The following is a 16,221-nucleotide window of genomic DNA, read 5'->3' as shown; positions in this document are numbered from 1 at the left end:
GCCGGCGTCCATTTCCAATTCAAAGTCCTCCCATTCGGCCTCAAATCGGCCCCCAGAATCTTCACGAAATGTCTAGCCCCAGTGGCTGCAATGTTGAGGTCCCTGGGACTCCAGGTGTTCCCATACCTCGACGATTGGCTGTTAAAGGGTCCCACCAGTCATTCGACCATGGAGGCAGTCAACAAAACACTTTCACTGTTCTCGAACCTAGGATTGACCCTCAATTCTCAAAAATCTCAGCTCCACCCTCATCAACGACTAACTTTTCTGGGTGCAGTCTTGGACACATGCCAGTGCAAGGCATACTTGACACAGGAGCGTCAAAACAAGCTCGTCAAACTGGCAAAACAAATATCCGCAAAAAAGTCACTTTCAGTTCGGATGTATGCTTCCCTTCTGGGGATGTGTTCAGCTGCGATCAATCTCATTCCTATGGCAAGACTCAGAATGAGACCGTTGCAGGAAGAGTTGCTTCGTCAGTGGAAGCAGGTCGAAGGATCATTCGACGACCGCATCAAGGTCACTGTCAAAATGAAACAGGCTCTTCTCTGGTGGTCGAAGACACACAACTTGTCGCAGGGTCTCGCCTTCCTCCAAGAGATTCCGGACTACACTCTGACTACGGATGCGTCCATGGAAGGTTGGGGAGGTCACCTTCAGGACCTTCAAATCCAGGGAAGATGGTCTCATCAGTACCAACAGATGCACATCAACATATTGGAACTCAGGGCCATTTTTCTTTCCCTGCAAGCTTTCCTACCAAGGATCGTGAATTCGTCCGTCCTGGTGCGCACGGACAATACCACCAGCATGTTCTACATAAACAAACAGGGAGGAACGAAATCTCTTACCCTGTCACTGCAAGCTCAGGAAATGTGGGAATGGGCCTTACAGCACAACATATCCCTCAAAGCAGAGCATGTTCAAGGGATTCGAAACTCTCTAGCAGACAGTCTCAGCAGAACTTTTGTGGACTGTCACGAATGGGAACTCGAACAACATCAAGTAGACACAGTCTTTCGCCTTTGGGGGAGACCAACGCTGGATTTGTTTGCCACGCAGAAAAACAGCAAGTGCCTGTTTTATGCCAGCAGGTTCCCAGGACGGGGGTCAAGAGGAAACGCCCTCCTCATGAGATGGACCGGAATGTTTGCGTACGCTTATCCTCCGATTCCGCTCATTCCGAAAGTCCTGCAAAAGATGAAGAGAGAACACTGCACTCTCATTCTCATTGCTCCACGTTGGCCGAGACAATATTGGTTTCAAGAACTTCTCCTGCTGTCTCAACAGCCTCCGTTTCGGCTCAAACCGACTATGTCGATGCTGACAAGAGAGGACGGTCAGATTCAACATCCAGATCCTCAATCGCTGCACTTGCACGCTTGGCTCCTGATTTCCTAGAGTTCAAAGACCTAAACATTCCCTCGGAATGCAGGAAAATATTGTCGCAAGCACGTGCACAAAGTACCATCAAAACATACCGTTTCAAGTGGAAGAGGTTTTGTTCATGGTGTGGAGATAATGATGTTCATCCGCTGCAGGCTCCTCCTGAAGCCATCATTCCATACCTGCTTTCTCTGGCTAAATCAGGTCTAGCTTTTTCTTCCATTAAAGTACATTTGGCAGCAATCTCCAGATTCAGGAAGCACTCCAACAAACCTTCCTTATGTTCTTCCTCCTTGATCAAACAATTCCTTAAAGGTCTCTTCAGAGTTTTTCCTCCAGTTCGTCCTCCTCCTCCGGAATGGGATCTTAATATAGTCCTTTCCCAACTTCTTAAAAGGCCCTTTGAACCAATCCATAAAGCGGAACTGAAATTTCTGACTTGGAAAGTTGCAATTCTGTTGGCTCTTACTTCTGCTCGCAGAGTTAGTGAAATACAGGCGTTCACTATTACTCCACCTTTTCTGCAGTTCTCTAAGGACTTTGTTACACTTAGGACCAACCCTAAATTCATTCCTAAAGTGCCAACTCAATTCCACATTAATCAACCGGTCAAGCTTAGAACCTTTTTCCCGGATCCGAAAACTCCTGCAGAAAGGGTTTTACATTCTCTAGATGTCAAAAGATGTCTGAAATTCTATCTGCAAAAGACAAAAGACATGCGTAAATCTACACAACTGTTTGTTGCCTATGGAAGACCCACCTTCGGTCAAGCTGTCACAAAAGCAACTATTGCCAGGTGGTTGTCCTCCACAATTACCTTCTGTCACGACAAGGCCAATAGACCTTTATCAAGGAAGGTTAAAGCTCATTCCACGAGAACAGTGTCGACCTCTACGGCCCTTTTCGCTGGAGTGACTCTAGAGAACATTTGCCGAGCTGCTACTTGGAAAAGTGTGCACACTTTTACCGAACATTACTGTCTGCAGTCGGCAGTTCAAGATGACACAGCTGTTGGTGATGCAGTGCTGCAGCATCTTCTTCACTAAGGTTGGAAAGATTATATATTTTAAACTTTACATATTTATAATGCTGTCCTATCTGTTATATTCGAAGGTTTTGATGCATATGTTATGTTGACATGTTTTGTACTCTATTACCTTCCTGGTTGTGTGGGGATTGATTTATATTTTCTTTGTCTCCCACCTTCCTCTATCGACAGACATGATGTTACTGCTTGCTATTCTGATTCAGGCATGTGAATCTATGAAAGATACCCTAATACTGGATAAGAAAACGGTGTTACTTACCTGTAACTACGGTTATCCAGTATTGGTATCTTTCATAGATTCACATGCACCCACCCTCCTCCCCGGTAGGGCAGTTCTGGCTATGGATACTACTTCTCACTTGTGCTGGGAAAATCTGAGGAGAACTGCCTGAGCAGGGAAGGTTCTAGAGGGTGAGGACAGCTGATTGGCTGAGGCTAATATTTCAGGTATTTTTACATAATGATGTAGATAGGCTGCTAAGTTTTGAGGCCTAGTTAGGCCTTTAGGCTTTTCCAGCCTACTACAAGAAATTTTAGGCACTGCTATTATATATTTTATTTACCGTGGGACTCCCGCCTCGACGACGGGGAATGATTCAGGCATGTGAATCTATGAAAGATACCAATACTGGATAACCGTAGTTACAGGTAAGTAACTCGTTTTCTTATCTGGGGTGCCATGAGACCAGGCCTTAGTACCCTTTATGGAATGCAAACGCTGGCTGCTGCTTTTTTGCCTGCATTCTACATAAAGTCGGGACATTACGCTAACAGGGATAGGTGATGTCTTGCGCTCCGCTTTCAGTAAGGATAGGCCGCCTGGTGCTAGGGTTCCTTGACCTGCACTCTGTATTTTATTGTGGGGTGCTGCTTCTGGATACCTTCTCCTTTTAAACGATGTAACATTGTGGGGGTTAACCTTCCGCATTGCGCAAACCTCCTAGTTAAGAAAGAAAATTCACCCCCAGAAGTTTGTTTAAAGTGATAAAGATTTCAATGCATTTACTTGTAGTAAAATATTCTTCTTGGCTTATTTGATGTTTTGATCTGTTTATTCATCACCATATTGTTTTATCAATGATGCAATTGAAGATGAAACTCTTCCTCTGGACAACATTTTTTCACTTTGATCTATAACGAGTGCTGCCCAAAACAGCTCTTTATAATTTGCATTTAACCATTTAATGATTGTTTTGGAAAAATTCCATCCTCTGTTGAAACTTAACTACACTTAAATGATGAGTTACATAGCAGTCATATATAGAGTTTGGCAGGATCCGCCATGGAAGAAGCAAAGGTTATCATCCCACATTCAAACTTCAATTCAGTTGTTTTGATGTGGCGCATGTCTGGCCTGCCAGGCCTCTCAGCGCTAATTGCAACAACCTCAACCGAGCTACTGTAATAAACCCATTGACAGAAAACCACACTTCAGAAAGGGTGTTTTTAAATTTTTTCAGAAATATAGTACCGCTTGCTAAATTCTAAGGGACAGGAAGCTTATGGCTCAGATTTGTAGGAGTGTGTCTAAGTCATGCTGATATTTGTAGTGCTAGCAGTGCCGTAATCTACAATAATCTATCTTTCCTTTATTTTAAATAACCCATGTCATTGGACAATTCAATCCCAGCTTGTTGTCAATATGGCCTGCTTTAATACTTTCGTAATAGAATTCATGCATTCTGTTCCTGAAGTCCTGTTCATTATCAAAGGTTCCCCTGGTATGGAATGCTGGTCCTAGTAGTTTAAGGACTAAGAACACATCCTCTCAAACAAAACATGACCAGTATTATTCATCAAATGCAAAACGAAGAATTGATGGACAGAATGTAGATCAATGTCATACATTCACCCCAGTACAGAGATCTGAGCCTAAATCCATCGTTTTTTTGCTCACTATGCCATTCCAGTTTGAACCCAGCCATATGCAAATCAGTCTTGATCCTGCACCCAATGGGAACAGTCCAGCCAGAAGAGCCACGGCAGGTCCTCCCTGGACTGGAAACAAGCATCCTAGGACCGGTTTCAGGGTTTCACCCCTCATCAGCCAGGATAGCTTGACTCCAGTGGCATGGAGAGCATGGGACCCACGTCTGGGCATACCCGTCCCACTCGGGATGACAAATGCAACAAACATTGAAAATGCAATAGGTCTCGCGTTTGATTAAGTTAAAGTCATTTGCTTTGCTAATGGTCTTGTATAGCAAAGCAAATGGCTTTAACTAAATGAAAGGCGAGACCTATTGCATTTTTTATGCTTGTTTTCTTTGCTGAAAGTTAATCAGGAAATTGGCACGGGTGTTCTATCGTGCGAATACCTTTCATTTAAATTGCCGATGGGTGAGTATTTGCAAGCCTTTAAAGCAAATTGCATGCTAGAGAGTTGTATCGCCATGAGCCAAGCGCACCTCAGCCTCACCCATTAGGTTTTAGTCACCTTTCTGCCCCCACTAAGATAAAGAAAACACCCAGCAGCAAACCCCTTCTTTCAGGACTCCCACAGCAGCACACGTAGATGGCTGTGTCATGGAGTCAAGAGCTGCTGCTCCCTCTTGTCCCAGCTCAGCCTGGGACTCCGCCCTGTTTCAATGGCTCGCTTTAAGCACAGCAGAAGGTGCTGCAAGGGAGTGTTCATGGCGCTGCAGCACCTGCGTCGAAGCTGGGCCCGTAAGTGCCGATACTCTCCGGTACTCTAAGATAGAAGATGAGAAAGAGCCGGTCGTCCGTACCGGTGAGCACCGGCACATTTAAAGCATTGGGCACAATACAGCAGGATGCAAAAACGTATTCAGGAGCAAAAATCCAATACAGGTGCCTAAACACAATTTGCTTAGGGTGTGCAAAATGTGTGTAATTAGCTTCCGCTCAATTACCCAAAGTTGCTCGCTATTACGGGATGTGTACGTGTAACTGCGAAATCGCATTACGCTGCAAAGTCACTATTAGGGCGCACAAATAAAATTTGAGAGCAAACATAGTCAGGAGCAAATTCACAGTGTGGTTCAGAAGTATTATTGGTGGAACATCCACAGGGTATGGAAAGAAAACTACAACATTGAAGCGCACAGATGCAGTGCTTCACAGCGCGTGCACCACAGTGGGAGGCGCCCTTTGGGCAGGGGGGCTAAACCGTCAAGCAGTCAGAGGCTCAAACACCCCCTTCTCTGATGTGCACAGCACCACGTCAACTGGGCTCCACAAACGTGAACATCACTGTCCTGTAAAAATGGCAAAGGAGGCGGCCTCGGAGGAACGAATGGCTGAAGCGGCGGCCTCGATGTGGATGACCTGCGACCTGGCAGCAGCTTTCTTTTTTATGAAGATTTATATAGCGCAGACTCGACCCGAAGGTATTGGAGTGCTTTGCATGAGAAATTTGCCCAGAATCACAGGATGTGGACGCGACTCCGAAGGCTCGAACCTTGGTTTCCAGCACCAAAGTCTCAATTTAGCCATCAGACCACTTCTACTGTGTGCAGATGGAGCCGGACCTATGGATTTCCCCCGAGTGTCTCTCCACCTCACCACACAGGCACACTCCCCCCAGGGTGTGTTCCCACGCCTGCTGATAATTCCTCCCCCACCAGTCTGGCACCGACTGACCATGTACAGCATGAGTACTGAGTTTCAATGAAAGATACTGCAAGTCTGGCGGCGTCTCTCCCCGCCCCAGGGCTCTGTGTCTCGTCTGTTCACTTCCCTGCAGAAAGGACCAATCACAGCCTTGCCCCTGTGATGCTGAAAGGACAGGCACGTGCTGCCTAAAAGGCTGAGTAAATACAAGCACACATCCCCCTGTTGGGCATGTACTCCCCAAGCACTGACTTCCATCGTCGACATCATTCTTCACACTGATCATTCAGCAAACGCGGGGAAGGGGGAGGCTTTAACCCTGGGGAAAGGGCCCTTTCCAAGCCTTAACATCCACCCAGGACGGCGCAGTGCACGCTGGTAAATTAGTAGGGTGGCTCGGTAGGATAACAAACCTGCTGCTTCTGCGTGCGGCTGCCACCCCGATGCACCTCAGCCTCTTAATCATTTGTGGTTTTCAACAAGAGTATCATTGACTTGTTTATAGGAAGCCCTCGTGGTATTAGAGCAGGTGGTCGTGCCAGGCCCCAAGATGATGTCTGCTACTCCTGTGCCCCAGGGAGGTGCCACCCTGAGAGGTGTAAGCTTGGAGTAGGGACCAGCGGTGCATTGCGCTTTCACTTCGCGATGCAAAAATAAACACGCGGTGCCATGTCTCCTTTTGGGGCGGCTCATCCGGACTGGATCTCACGGCTTGTTTACATATCACACCTCCTTGAGATAAGAAATTGCTTCACGATAGCCGTGAAGCAAGTGATCCAGTCCGGATGGGCCGGACCAAAAGGCCAAAGGGAGGCAACCCAAAAAGCTCATTTCCAATGGCAGGCCACCGTTTAGCATAAACGCTGACGCCAGCCATTGGAAATAAGTGGCGGACTTAAATCCTTTTTCTGAAAATCCTTGTTAACAATAAATCTCGCTGAGCCGGACAGCGCTTTGCGCCGCAACGCCACGCGAGACCTAAAAAGAAGAATTGATGGACAGAATGTAGAGCAATGTCATACATTCACCCCAGTACAGAGAGCTGGGCCTAAATCCATAGTTTTGTTGCTCACCATGCCATTCCAGTTTGGACCCAGCCATATGCAGATTAGCTTTGACCCTGCGACCAATGGGAACAGTCCAACCCGAACTGCCAGGCCAGGTCCTCCCTGGACTTGACACATGCATCCTAGGACCGGTTTCGGGCTTTCAGCCCTCATCAGCCAGGATACCTTGACTCCAGTACCCGGTATGCCCAGACTTGGATCCCTTGCTCACTTTGCCACTGGATTCAAGGTAGCCTGGCTGAAGAGGGCTATTAGGCCGAAACCGGTCCAAGGATGCTTGTTTCCGGTCCAGGGAAGATATAGCTTGGCAGCTTGGGCTGGACTGTTCCCATGAGGCACAGGGTCAAGACTGATTTGCATATAGCTGTGTCTGAACTGGGGTCGCAAAGTGAGCTAAAGAATGATGATGGATTCAACTCAGATCTGTGACTGGGGCTGAGTGTTTGAAAAGTTTCTGCACTCCGTTCATCTCCTTTTGTTTAGTATTATTCATCATTCAGTCCTTACATGTTCAATTTCTCCATCCAGTGTAGCTCATGTTGGTGTAATTTTATTCGTATCACCACCTCTTAAGGGTAATTGTATTTGTGTACAAATTTAGTTGGCACATTGTAGAATTTAATGTAATTGTTCTAGATAGCATCATCCAAGACTAGATTTAATATTGCATTAGTTTATTTATGTTTGCCAAATCCTATTTTGAAAAATAATCTTATGTCCTACATCCTGGCGGGCAACAGCTGCTAGTTGCTACTGCCCTTTATATACTAATATTGTTTTTATGTGCTTTAGCAAGTGGTACTTTTATTATATCACCGTCTACATGTACAAAGCCACCATTTTTGAGTAGGTACTGTTCTTTCAGCCAGACCTAATGATCGTTCTGTCGCAGAATCCTCCACCGCACAGCCATTTCATTTCATTGCACCTCTGAAGCCAATGGCTCAATTTCGGTTGAATTTGGTTTCTCTGACCCACAATGAACATCCGATTCTTGTAAACTTGTAAAGCAGTAATATCTGTGCTGTTTTCTCTCTCTTGTGCCCCAGGTGAAATCCCTCTTCAGGTCCATGGCCAGAGGTGATACATCAGCTCGGGGTGGACCAGTGGCACCACAGCCGCAGACTACCGGGACATATGCAGACTATATCTTCAAGCAAACAGCCAGTGTGTCAGCACCCGTGCACCCAGTTGGTGGAGGGCATGGACCATTGAGGACCTCCAAACCCACAGCAGGACCTTCATCGGGTGCACTCATATCTGGGGCTGGGAGGGAAGGTGCTCCTGTTGAGGCTGTGCCTACTGCGACAGTGGCTGCGCGAGAAGTTGGGTCTCTGCAACTGCAACCTGCTGGCAGTGCAGGTCAGGCGTTTCCAGAGCCCACTGTTGATGAAGCACAAGAGATAGTACCACAGGCTGAAACCACATCAGGGGAAGAAAAGGCAGCGGTCCCAGCGAAAGCCATCGGAAAAGGAAACTGTCTGGTGGTGAGCCCGCGCCAGGTGAGCAGAGATGTGCATGTCCTCTGATCCCTTTTGACCTTGACCTCTATCCACCAATTTTTGTCTGCTTTCTCGATCAAATCTGTAAGCACTTCTGCGTTAATAGAATTTGTTTCAGGTACGTTCTCCAGGGAGGGCATTCCTGGTACCATTGTTACGAACAATGGGGTGTAGTTCACCTCAGAAGAGATGATGTAGTTCCTAAGAAACGTATGCATCAACCACGTAAAGACCCCCCCCTATTGCCCAGAAGCTAACGGTCTAGTGGAAAGGGTGAACAGAATCATTAAAGAAGCCATAGAATTAGCTCATACTGCTGGGGAGCAAATTGTTAAAGCGGTGAGAAAATGGTTATGGTCATATCACATCACTCCAAATGCTGTTTCAGTGCTATTGCCATTTATATCCCTAAAAGGAAGGAATCTGGGCTCTAAGCTCACTCCTAATTGGCTTAATGGGAATAATCGTGCATGGATAGATTGAAATTTGGTCAAAGCAAAGGTGGAAATTCATCAGCAAGAGTACAAGAGGTGGTATGACAACAAATAGGGAATTAATGGTGATTGGAGTGAAGGACAATGGGTAGTTATTAAAAGACCCTACAACACACGCAACAAATTCACATCATTCTCCAATCTGGAGAAAATTAAGTGCTTCAAACAAAATACTGTAGTGCTTGTGGATGGTCGCTCTTGGAGCATGGATAACGTAGCCCGCTGCCCAGAAGCTCTCATCCCAGGAAATGAACCTCCTGGGAGTGTGCCCATTGCTTCTCCCAATACACCATAATCTAGGAAAGCCAGGATTCCCGACCGCCAAGTTGGCAATCCGATTACAAAATGAATTAAATGCATATTGTAGGTTACCTGTTTGAATATGTACTTATTACTGCATTGGCAGTTGTGGTCTGTAGTGGACTCTTCAGCAATAAACGCCGTTTCTTACCGCATCTGGGGTGGTATTTTTCTTCCCTCACTCATTTCTTCTCTCTTTCTCCACCCACAATTGCTTTATTCCAACCTTTGTCTTCCTCATTTTGTGCTTCTGTATTCCCTTTTTTTAGATCTTATCTTTATTTCCCTCAATTAATTTATGCCTGTCTCTTTTACCTCTACTGTTTTGAAGTTCTGATTTTTTTTCTTTTTTCCCCAGTATTGCGTTCTAGTGAGTCCACACTCTGAATAGTTTTTTTTTCCTGGTAATAGATTTTATAAAGGCCTCCTTTTTCTTTTTTTGGCTACATATCTGCTTTAATTTTGTTTTTTTTAACCATTTCACTTCTTTTTTTATTGGCACTGATATGTTCTGTCCATTTTTTTTTTTTTTTTTTTTTTTTTTAAAACCTTTATTGAACAATGAAAGCTCACAAATACTGGCCTACAACCCCACGGGCTGGCCAGAACAGAATGGTCAAATAACCAGCATACAAAAAGAAGATCTGCACAGGATATAACATCAGGAGCACTGGTGAAGCAATAAAAACCATCGAGCGTTCAGCAAGAGCAGGATAATAAAGGTTAATTTTCTAGCACGGGGAGGGGACCAAAGGAATAACGGGCCGTAAATGAGAGTACAAGGGAGGGACCGTGGCAAGCCGCCATTTTATAGACACAACGTAAGAAAATGAAACCATATAATCAAATCTAGCAAAGGACAGAAACAGAATCAGACCATCAAATAGCGACAGTGGCAACAGTCAATCGCGCTCACTCACCTCCGCCCCTACCCGAACAAAGAAGACGTGGTCAAAAAAGCCCCATCACAAAGACTATGCAATACGCACCCCAACGGAAAAAGGGAACCTCCATAAAGGAGGAAGGGAAAGAGGGAGAAAAAGACAACAAAAGGAACACCCGCCAGACCATGCACCCCCAGGGGGAAAAACAGGACAATAAAACCGGCATGCGATGTAACAGAAACACGATACCAGAATAGGCAGCGAACTACAATCAGCCACACACCGGAAGAAGGACAGAAAACCCCCGGGGGAGATACGAGGTGACAGAGTCTCGAAAAAGTGAATACACAAGAGCCATAGAACAAAAAGGGGGAAAATAAGGGGGGGAAAAAGACCCCCCGACACAAACAGAAACCCCCCCCCACCCACCCTTAAGCCCACCCTGCACCCCTGCAGAAGGCTACGGCCTACCCCCCCCGCAGCGTGCCTGTCGCCCTAAGTAGAACCCGAAATATAGTGGAGCAAGAAAAGTTGGAAGTAAAAGACAAAAAAGGGGGGGGGGGGAAGAAAGGGAAGGAAAGAAGGGAGTAAAGACATACAAACATACACACGGGGGAGGGCCAAAGACAGGAGTAAACGCACCCATCCACCCGCCCGGGTTAAAGGTCCAAGTCCTCGGGAAGCCAAAGAGTATCAGGCCAAAGTCCAGGAGCACTAACCAGTTACACAGAACCATATCAGGACACAGAGATCATCCAAGCCGTTCATGAGCTACCGCATATAAGAGTCAGTTTTCATCAGCCCTGACCCTTTTTATCCAAAGCAGTAAGGGTCCGATCCAACGAGGACCCTGCCAGAAAGAACAGAAGGCAGGCAGCAGGAGAGTCCAACGGCAGTCCAAAAAAGTCACAGGAAGAAAAGCACGGAAGATCCAGGAAAATCACAGAATGTAGCAAACGATGCAGGCACAGTTCCAAGGATATATCCATAAAAACCGACCCATCCGGGCCGGCACAGGAGACGTCATCGGGCAGTGGTGATTGAGAGGGACCAGGAGAATCATGAAAGTCCGGCAAAACAAAATCCAGCTCCCGGGCCAAGGGCAGAGGAGGCAGCACAGGAGGAGAAGGCGCCATCAGGTTACGCACCTCCGGGGCGGCAGCCGGGGCCGAGTCCGCCAGGAGAGTACCAGCCACACCCCGCGATATCAATGCCTCATCCGGTCGTGGGGGCCCGGGAGGCCCGCAGTGAGGAACCGTCTCCAGAGCCAGGAGTGGCGCGGCCACCGAGAGCCGCCAGGATAGCAGGATGTTTAAGATCCCCTTAAGTGCAGGAAAACCTTCACAGTATCCGACACCCGGGCCTTGCGGCGGGCCCCCAGTGCTCGTCCGGGCCCGGCCCAAACAAATGGGGTTGGTCGCCATCTTGAGAGCCCGAACAGGCCGCGCGGTCAACAACCTCCGCCGGGGCGGCAGTCAAGCAGATGAAGTCCCGCCGACAGGCAGAAGAACACCCCGGACAGGAAGGGGGGCCACCAGAAGAAGGGGATTCGCCGGCCCCCCAATGTCGCCAGTCCCGATCTCCGAGTCCGGGCGGCAAAGAACAAAATGGCCGGACCGGAGAACAAAGGGGGAGGAAGCTGAACACACGAGGAACCCCAATAATGAAGGGCAGCGTCACCATCCAAGGCTGCCGCCACACAGGAGTCTCTCAGCCAGGAACCTCCGGCTCACACGAACAGCGGCCCTCCAATCACCTCCAGTGCGCCCCGAAGGGCAAGCCCGCAGGCTGCATCCGGCCCAGGAGCCGGGACGAAGAACCAGGCCAGTCCGCTCTCGAGTCCCGGGAATGGTCGGGGGCACTGCACCGGACCCACAGCAGCCAGGACAACCGGAACAAGTGGTAAGTGCCTGCAGTGCGTCGTAGTAGTACCACACAGCAAGGAGGGCTTCCCGGGGCAGGATAAATGCAGGATAAATGTGAAAAACACAGGCGGGCGAACGGAGCCGAGCTAAAGCGCGGCCATCTCGGTCGCGAGCTAGGCTCCTCCTGTCCATTTTTAACTTTGTAATCCCTTCTGTCAACACCTTCAGTTTCCCCTTTCCAGTTTCCAGTTTCTTTGTTTTATTATTACTTTTGGGGGTTTTGCTCTTACCCTTCAATGATATTTACACACTCTGTGTCACTCTTTTCTTTATCTGTGAAGATTTCTTTGACAGATATCACTATCAAACTTTTCTTCCCTCAGAGAGGAAACCCAATCCTGAAGTTTGTCCGCAACGTCCCATGGGAGTTTGAGGATATCGTCCCTGACTATGTCATGGGTCCCACAACATGTGCCCTCTTTCTCAGGTCAGTCAACCTTGTTATTCTTCCACCAGTCCTGCCTTTGCACTCTGAAGGGGTTGTGGAGACCCATAAATAGAAGGGGATCGGTGTGATGCCGCTGGTCAGGGGCAGGTGCACTTGCATAGGGGTGTAAAGTGGGCCCCACATTTAATGTTTTCGAGTACAGCATAGGTACAGGTGTCCATGATATATGTCAGATTTTCAGGGTTAACATCAGCTGTATAAAGGTGTTGCATTTAGATTAATTTGTAGTTAGGTTTCCTGACCCTATTGTGGATACTCAGTTTCAGGGGTGCATCACATTATGCATGATTGAGGTGTGTTGGCAGAACTGCAAGGGGGGTATCCATACTGCAGTTCCAGCAAGGAATGCATGAGAGGATAAAGGTGCCCTGGTAGCAGGATTTGTGGGTATTGGATTGGATTACTAGCGGTTTTGAATTTCCAGGGCAATTGGTGATATCAGAGCAGTTTTAGGAACTGTATGTGAGATCCCAGAACATGAATGGTTGGGCGAGCTGCATTGCACAGTTGAGATGCCCTGGTATTGTTGGCAGCTGTCATTGTTGTGTCATTTGAGCTGTGCAGGGACATATTGTGATATTTATTTCTGTGCTGCAGCCTCCGTTATCACAACCTGAACCCCAACTACATCCACGAGCGGTTGAAGGTGCTGGGACAGTCGTTCGCACTGAGAGTCCTCCTGGTGCTGGTTGACGTGGTAAGTGGACACCACTTGAGGTTCCCTGGAGTGGGCCTGTGAGGCTCCCCGGAGCGTTGAGATTTGCAAGTGATGAAGGGAAAAATCTGATTTTTTTTTACCATAACGCATTTTGAAATGTTGAAGACTCAAGCTGTGGTAAGTATTCCTTTATGAAATCCATCCTCATGCTGCAGCTTGCATATCATCACCCGCTAGTTGTTTGCACAATGATATTCCCATCTCGAAAGAGCTGAACTTGTACATGGCCGGAGAGTGTTTTTATTTTTAAGGTGTATCCCTAGCTCCTAAGCATTTCATGTGTGCTTTCCTGATATGTAGTAAGTAAGATGAGTAACCTGTGGGACTAGGAATGGTTGGAGTACAGGCTTCCTTTTAGTCTGAAAATACCTGACAAAAATGATCTCTCTGTCCAAGTAGATCTAGAAGCGATGCTCGCTCTTGAGAGTTTTATAGAAAAACTGACAACATTTGTAGAATCAAGGCAGCTGTGTGACAACAGATCTTGATTTCTTCTTGTGTAGCAGGTTTTGGAGTGTATTTTGTTTTCACATGTTTTATATTTTATGTAGATGATATATATTTCTTTTTGTACAACGTACCGACACTTGGTGCAGTAACAATGACTTGACTATAATCATATTCCTTCTCTTTGCACCAATAGAAAGATCCTCACTTTGCGCTCAAGGAGTTGGCGAAGATTTGTATCCTAGCGGACTGCACCCTCATCCTGGCTTGGAGGTAAGTGACAGAGGCAGTGATGGAAGAGAGTCTCTAGCAGTCGAATGAAAGCTAAGCTAGAGGTTGTTGCTTTGCTCTCATGATGGGCAACAGACATTGCAAAAAACAACAAAGTGGTGGAAGGAATGCTTGAATGAATGTCAGCCCTAGGGGTCACTCGTAGCCGCATTGGGGTTTTCCACCCACTCTGCCACTGTAGACATCCTTGGTCTTGCTCCATTGGGAGCAGTCGAAACTGCCAGACTAGTTCCACTCTGAATAGGAACATAAGTAACCACAGACTGGTTTCGATCTGCTTAGGTCTCATCAGTGAGGTATAGCTTGAGTCGTGTGGCACAGTGAGCACAGGAACTACTTTTGCCATACCTGTTGCACTTCAGGATGTATTTCAACAAAATGATGAAACACATACTTTTTTCGTGAAGATCAACATAGAACATCCTCAAAGAATAAAAGAGATGCAAATATAGTCAGACATTATGTTCAACACTTTATTTTCATCCATTTGACTAATATGTTACAGGAAAGTAGAAAAGGCAACCAAAGGTTTCCTCTTTTTTTTTTCTTACATTTAACATTAAGAGGTGGCATTAATGACCAGAAAAAATGGCCCAAATTGATTTAACTGATGACCTTATAACATAAGAATTCTCTTACTACTTTTATAAAGGCCTTTTGTTTTGATATCTTCACTTTTTTCCTGTTGTGCTTTTTAGCAACATCACTCTGTGGGTTCTTGTAAGTCCACAAGCTTTATGTGATGTTTCAATGAGGAAGTGAAAGAATGGAACAGCAAATGTAATCTTCATGCATGCTGGAAATGAGATATGTCCTATTGTTGCCACTCCCTAACCTCTCTCTTTATTCTTCTCCAGTGCCGAAGAGGCCGGGAGATATCTTGAGACCTATAAATCCTACGAGCAGAAGCCAGCAGATGTCTTAAAGGAAAAAGTGGATCAGGACTTCATGTCTAAAGTAAGGTCCAGGAGTGCAAATGTTGGGCGTGAATGTCAGTGATACGAGGTTCCTCTATCAGCAGAGCTCGATGCGGATTGGGTTGATAAGCGTAACAGGTGGTCTAGCATAATTTGTATCTCTGATATTACAGGATGAGGTGGTCTCTGCTTTGTCTAACTTGGGTAACCAAGAGGTATACATGCTTTAACATACATTGAACTCATGAGGCGAGCATGGTAAGGACAGAGGGATGAGTGAATTGCATGATTCAGAGGCTCTTGCCAAAGGTGAAGGAGGTTCCTCACAGGCTAGTTTGAATTTCATTGATGGTGGAGTGAGAGCACATACTTGTCTGAGGAGGTAATCACTGAACAGAAGGAACAAGCAGGCAGAACTTCTCCGGTTCTTATCAAATGAAGTTGAACTTCAATAGGGAACTCTTTTTGTGCTGACCTGCGAGCTTGCCCACCTCCAGTCTTTTAAAAACAGCCCTGGAAGCCTAGCTGCTCTTGTTGGAATTGAATGCAGAAATGACCGAAAAGATTTTGTAGGGCTGTAAATGTGATTGGCAATTGTTCGGTCAATGTGCTGTTCACCATCATGTAAGATACCAAGAGAGCTCCAACTAACAGCTGTAGAAGTGATCCAGTCACCAATATACAAGGCTAGTGGTTTTTCTGGAACAGTAAAACCATTTTCATACCTTGTATGAAGAAGATAAAAGCACTATGTACATCGCTGACTTGGGTCAGTATGGAATTTCTTTAATACCGGTGCATCATCTGGGTATGTTGCCGTTTTAAAGGTCTTTGGATAGGTGTCCAAAGTTCATCCAGCATTTTTTAGAGACTCAATCCAGTGAATGGTTTCACAGTAAGCCTCAAACCCTAAATGAACCTCAGTAGCCAGAAATATTTTGGATTTTTTATTGTTGGTGATGCAGGAAAGGGTAAAGAATAGTGTTCTTCTTCCTCCTTTAAGATGTTTCAGTAGCTTCCACTGGTTGAGCTCTGAGAGACCTTTACTGATAGGTGACCACACTTCGTCTCCATGAAGTGTTATTAGAATTTAGGTGCTACCAGAAAAGTTGTAGAAGATATTGAAGGCTTGAATCTGTGCATTAAGTAACTGAGGAAATAAGTTGCAAAGTATTGGCAACCAGAAGGTGGTCTCGTAAATGCTTGATGGAGCAGGAAGAA

At 46.3% G+C, this 16,221-nt stretch overlaps 1 protein-coding gene across 3 annotated transcripts in view; it reads left to right on the top strand.

Annotated features, from left to right (window-relative positions):
- ERCC1 (ERCC excision repair 1, endonuclease non-catalytic subunit) overlaps nucleotides 1-16,221 on the top strand; it is a 146,243-nt gene that overhangs the window by 117,483 nt on the left and 12,539 nt on the right. For all 3 annotated transcript variants that reach the window (XM_078659309.1, XM_078659311.1, XM_078659310.1), the window contains exons 4-8: nucleotides 8,124-8,576; nucleotides 12,503-12,606; nucleotides 13,225-13,324; nucleotides 13,989-14,065; nucleotides 14,941-15,040. In XM_078659309.1, the coding sequence (XP_078515435.1) occupies nucleotides 8,124-8,576; nucleotides 12,503-12,606; nucleotides 13,225-13,324; nucleotides 13,989-14,065; nucleotides 14,941-15,040 (834 nt within the window). The remainder of the gene's footprint in view (nucleotides 1-8,123; nucleotides 8,577-12,502; nucleotides 12,607-13,224; nucleotides 13,325-13,988; nucleotides 14,066-14,940; nucleotides 15,041-16,221) is intronic.

Source organism: Lissotriton helveticus, chromosome 1_1 (genome assembly GCF_964261635.1).
Source record: "Lissotriton helveticus chromosome 1_1, aLisHel1.1, whole genome shotgun sequence".
Taxonomy (NCBI): Eukaryota; Metazoa; Chordata; class Amphibia; order Caudata; family Salamandridae; genus Lissotriton; species Lissotriton helveticus.
The sequence above is the reverse complement of the archived record's forward strand: the minus strand, read 5'-3'. Positions and strand labels throughout refer to the sequence as shown.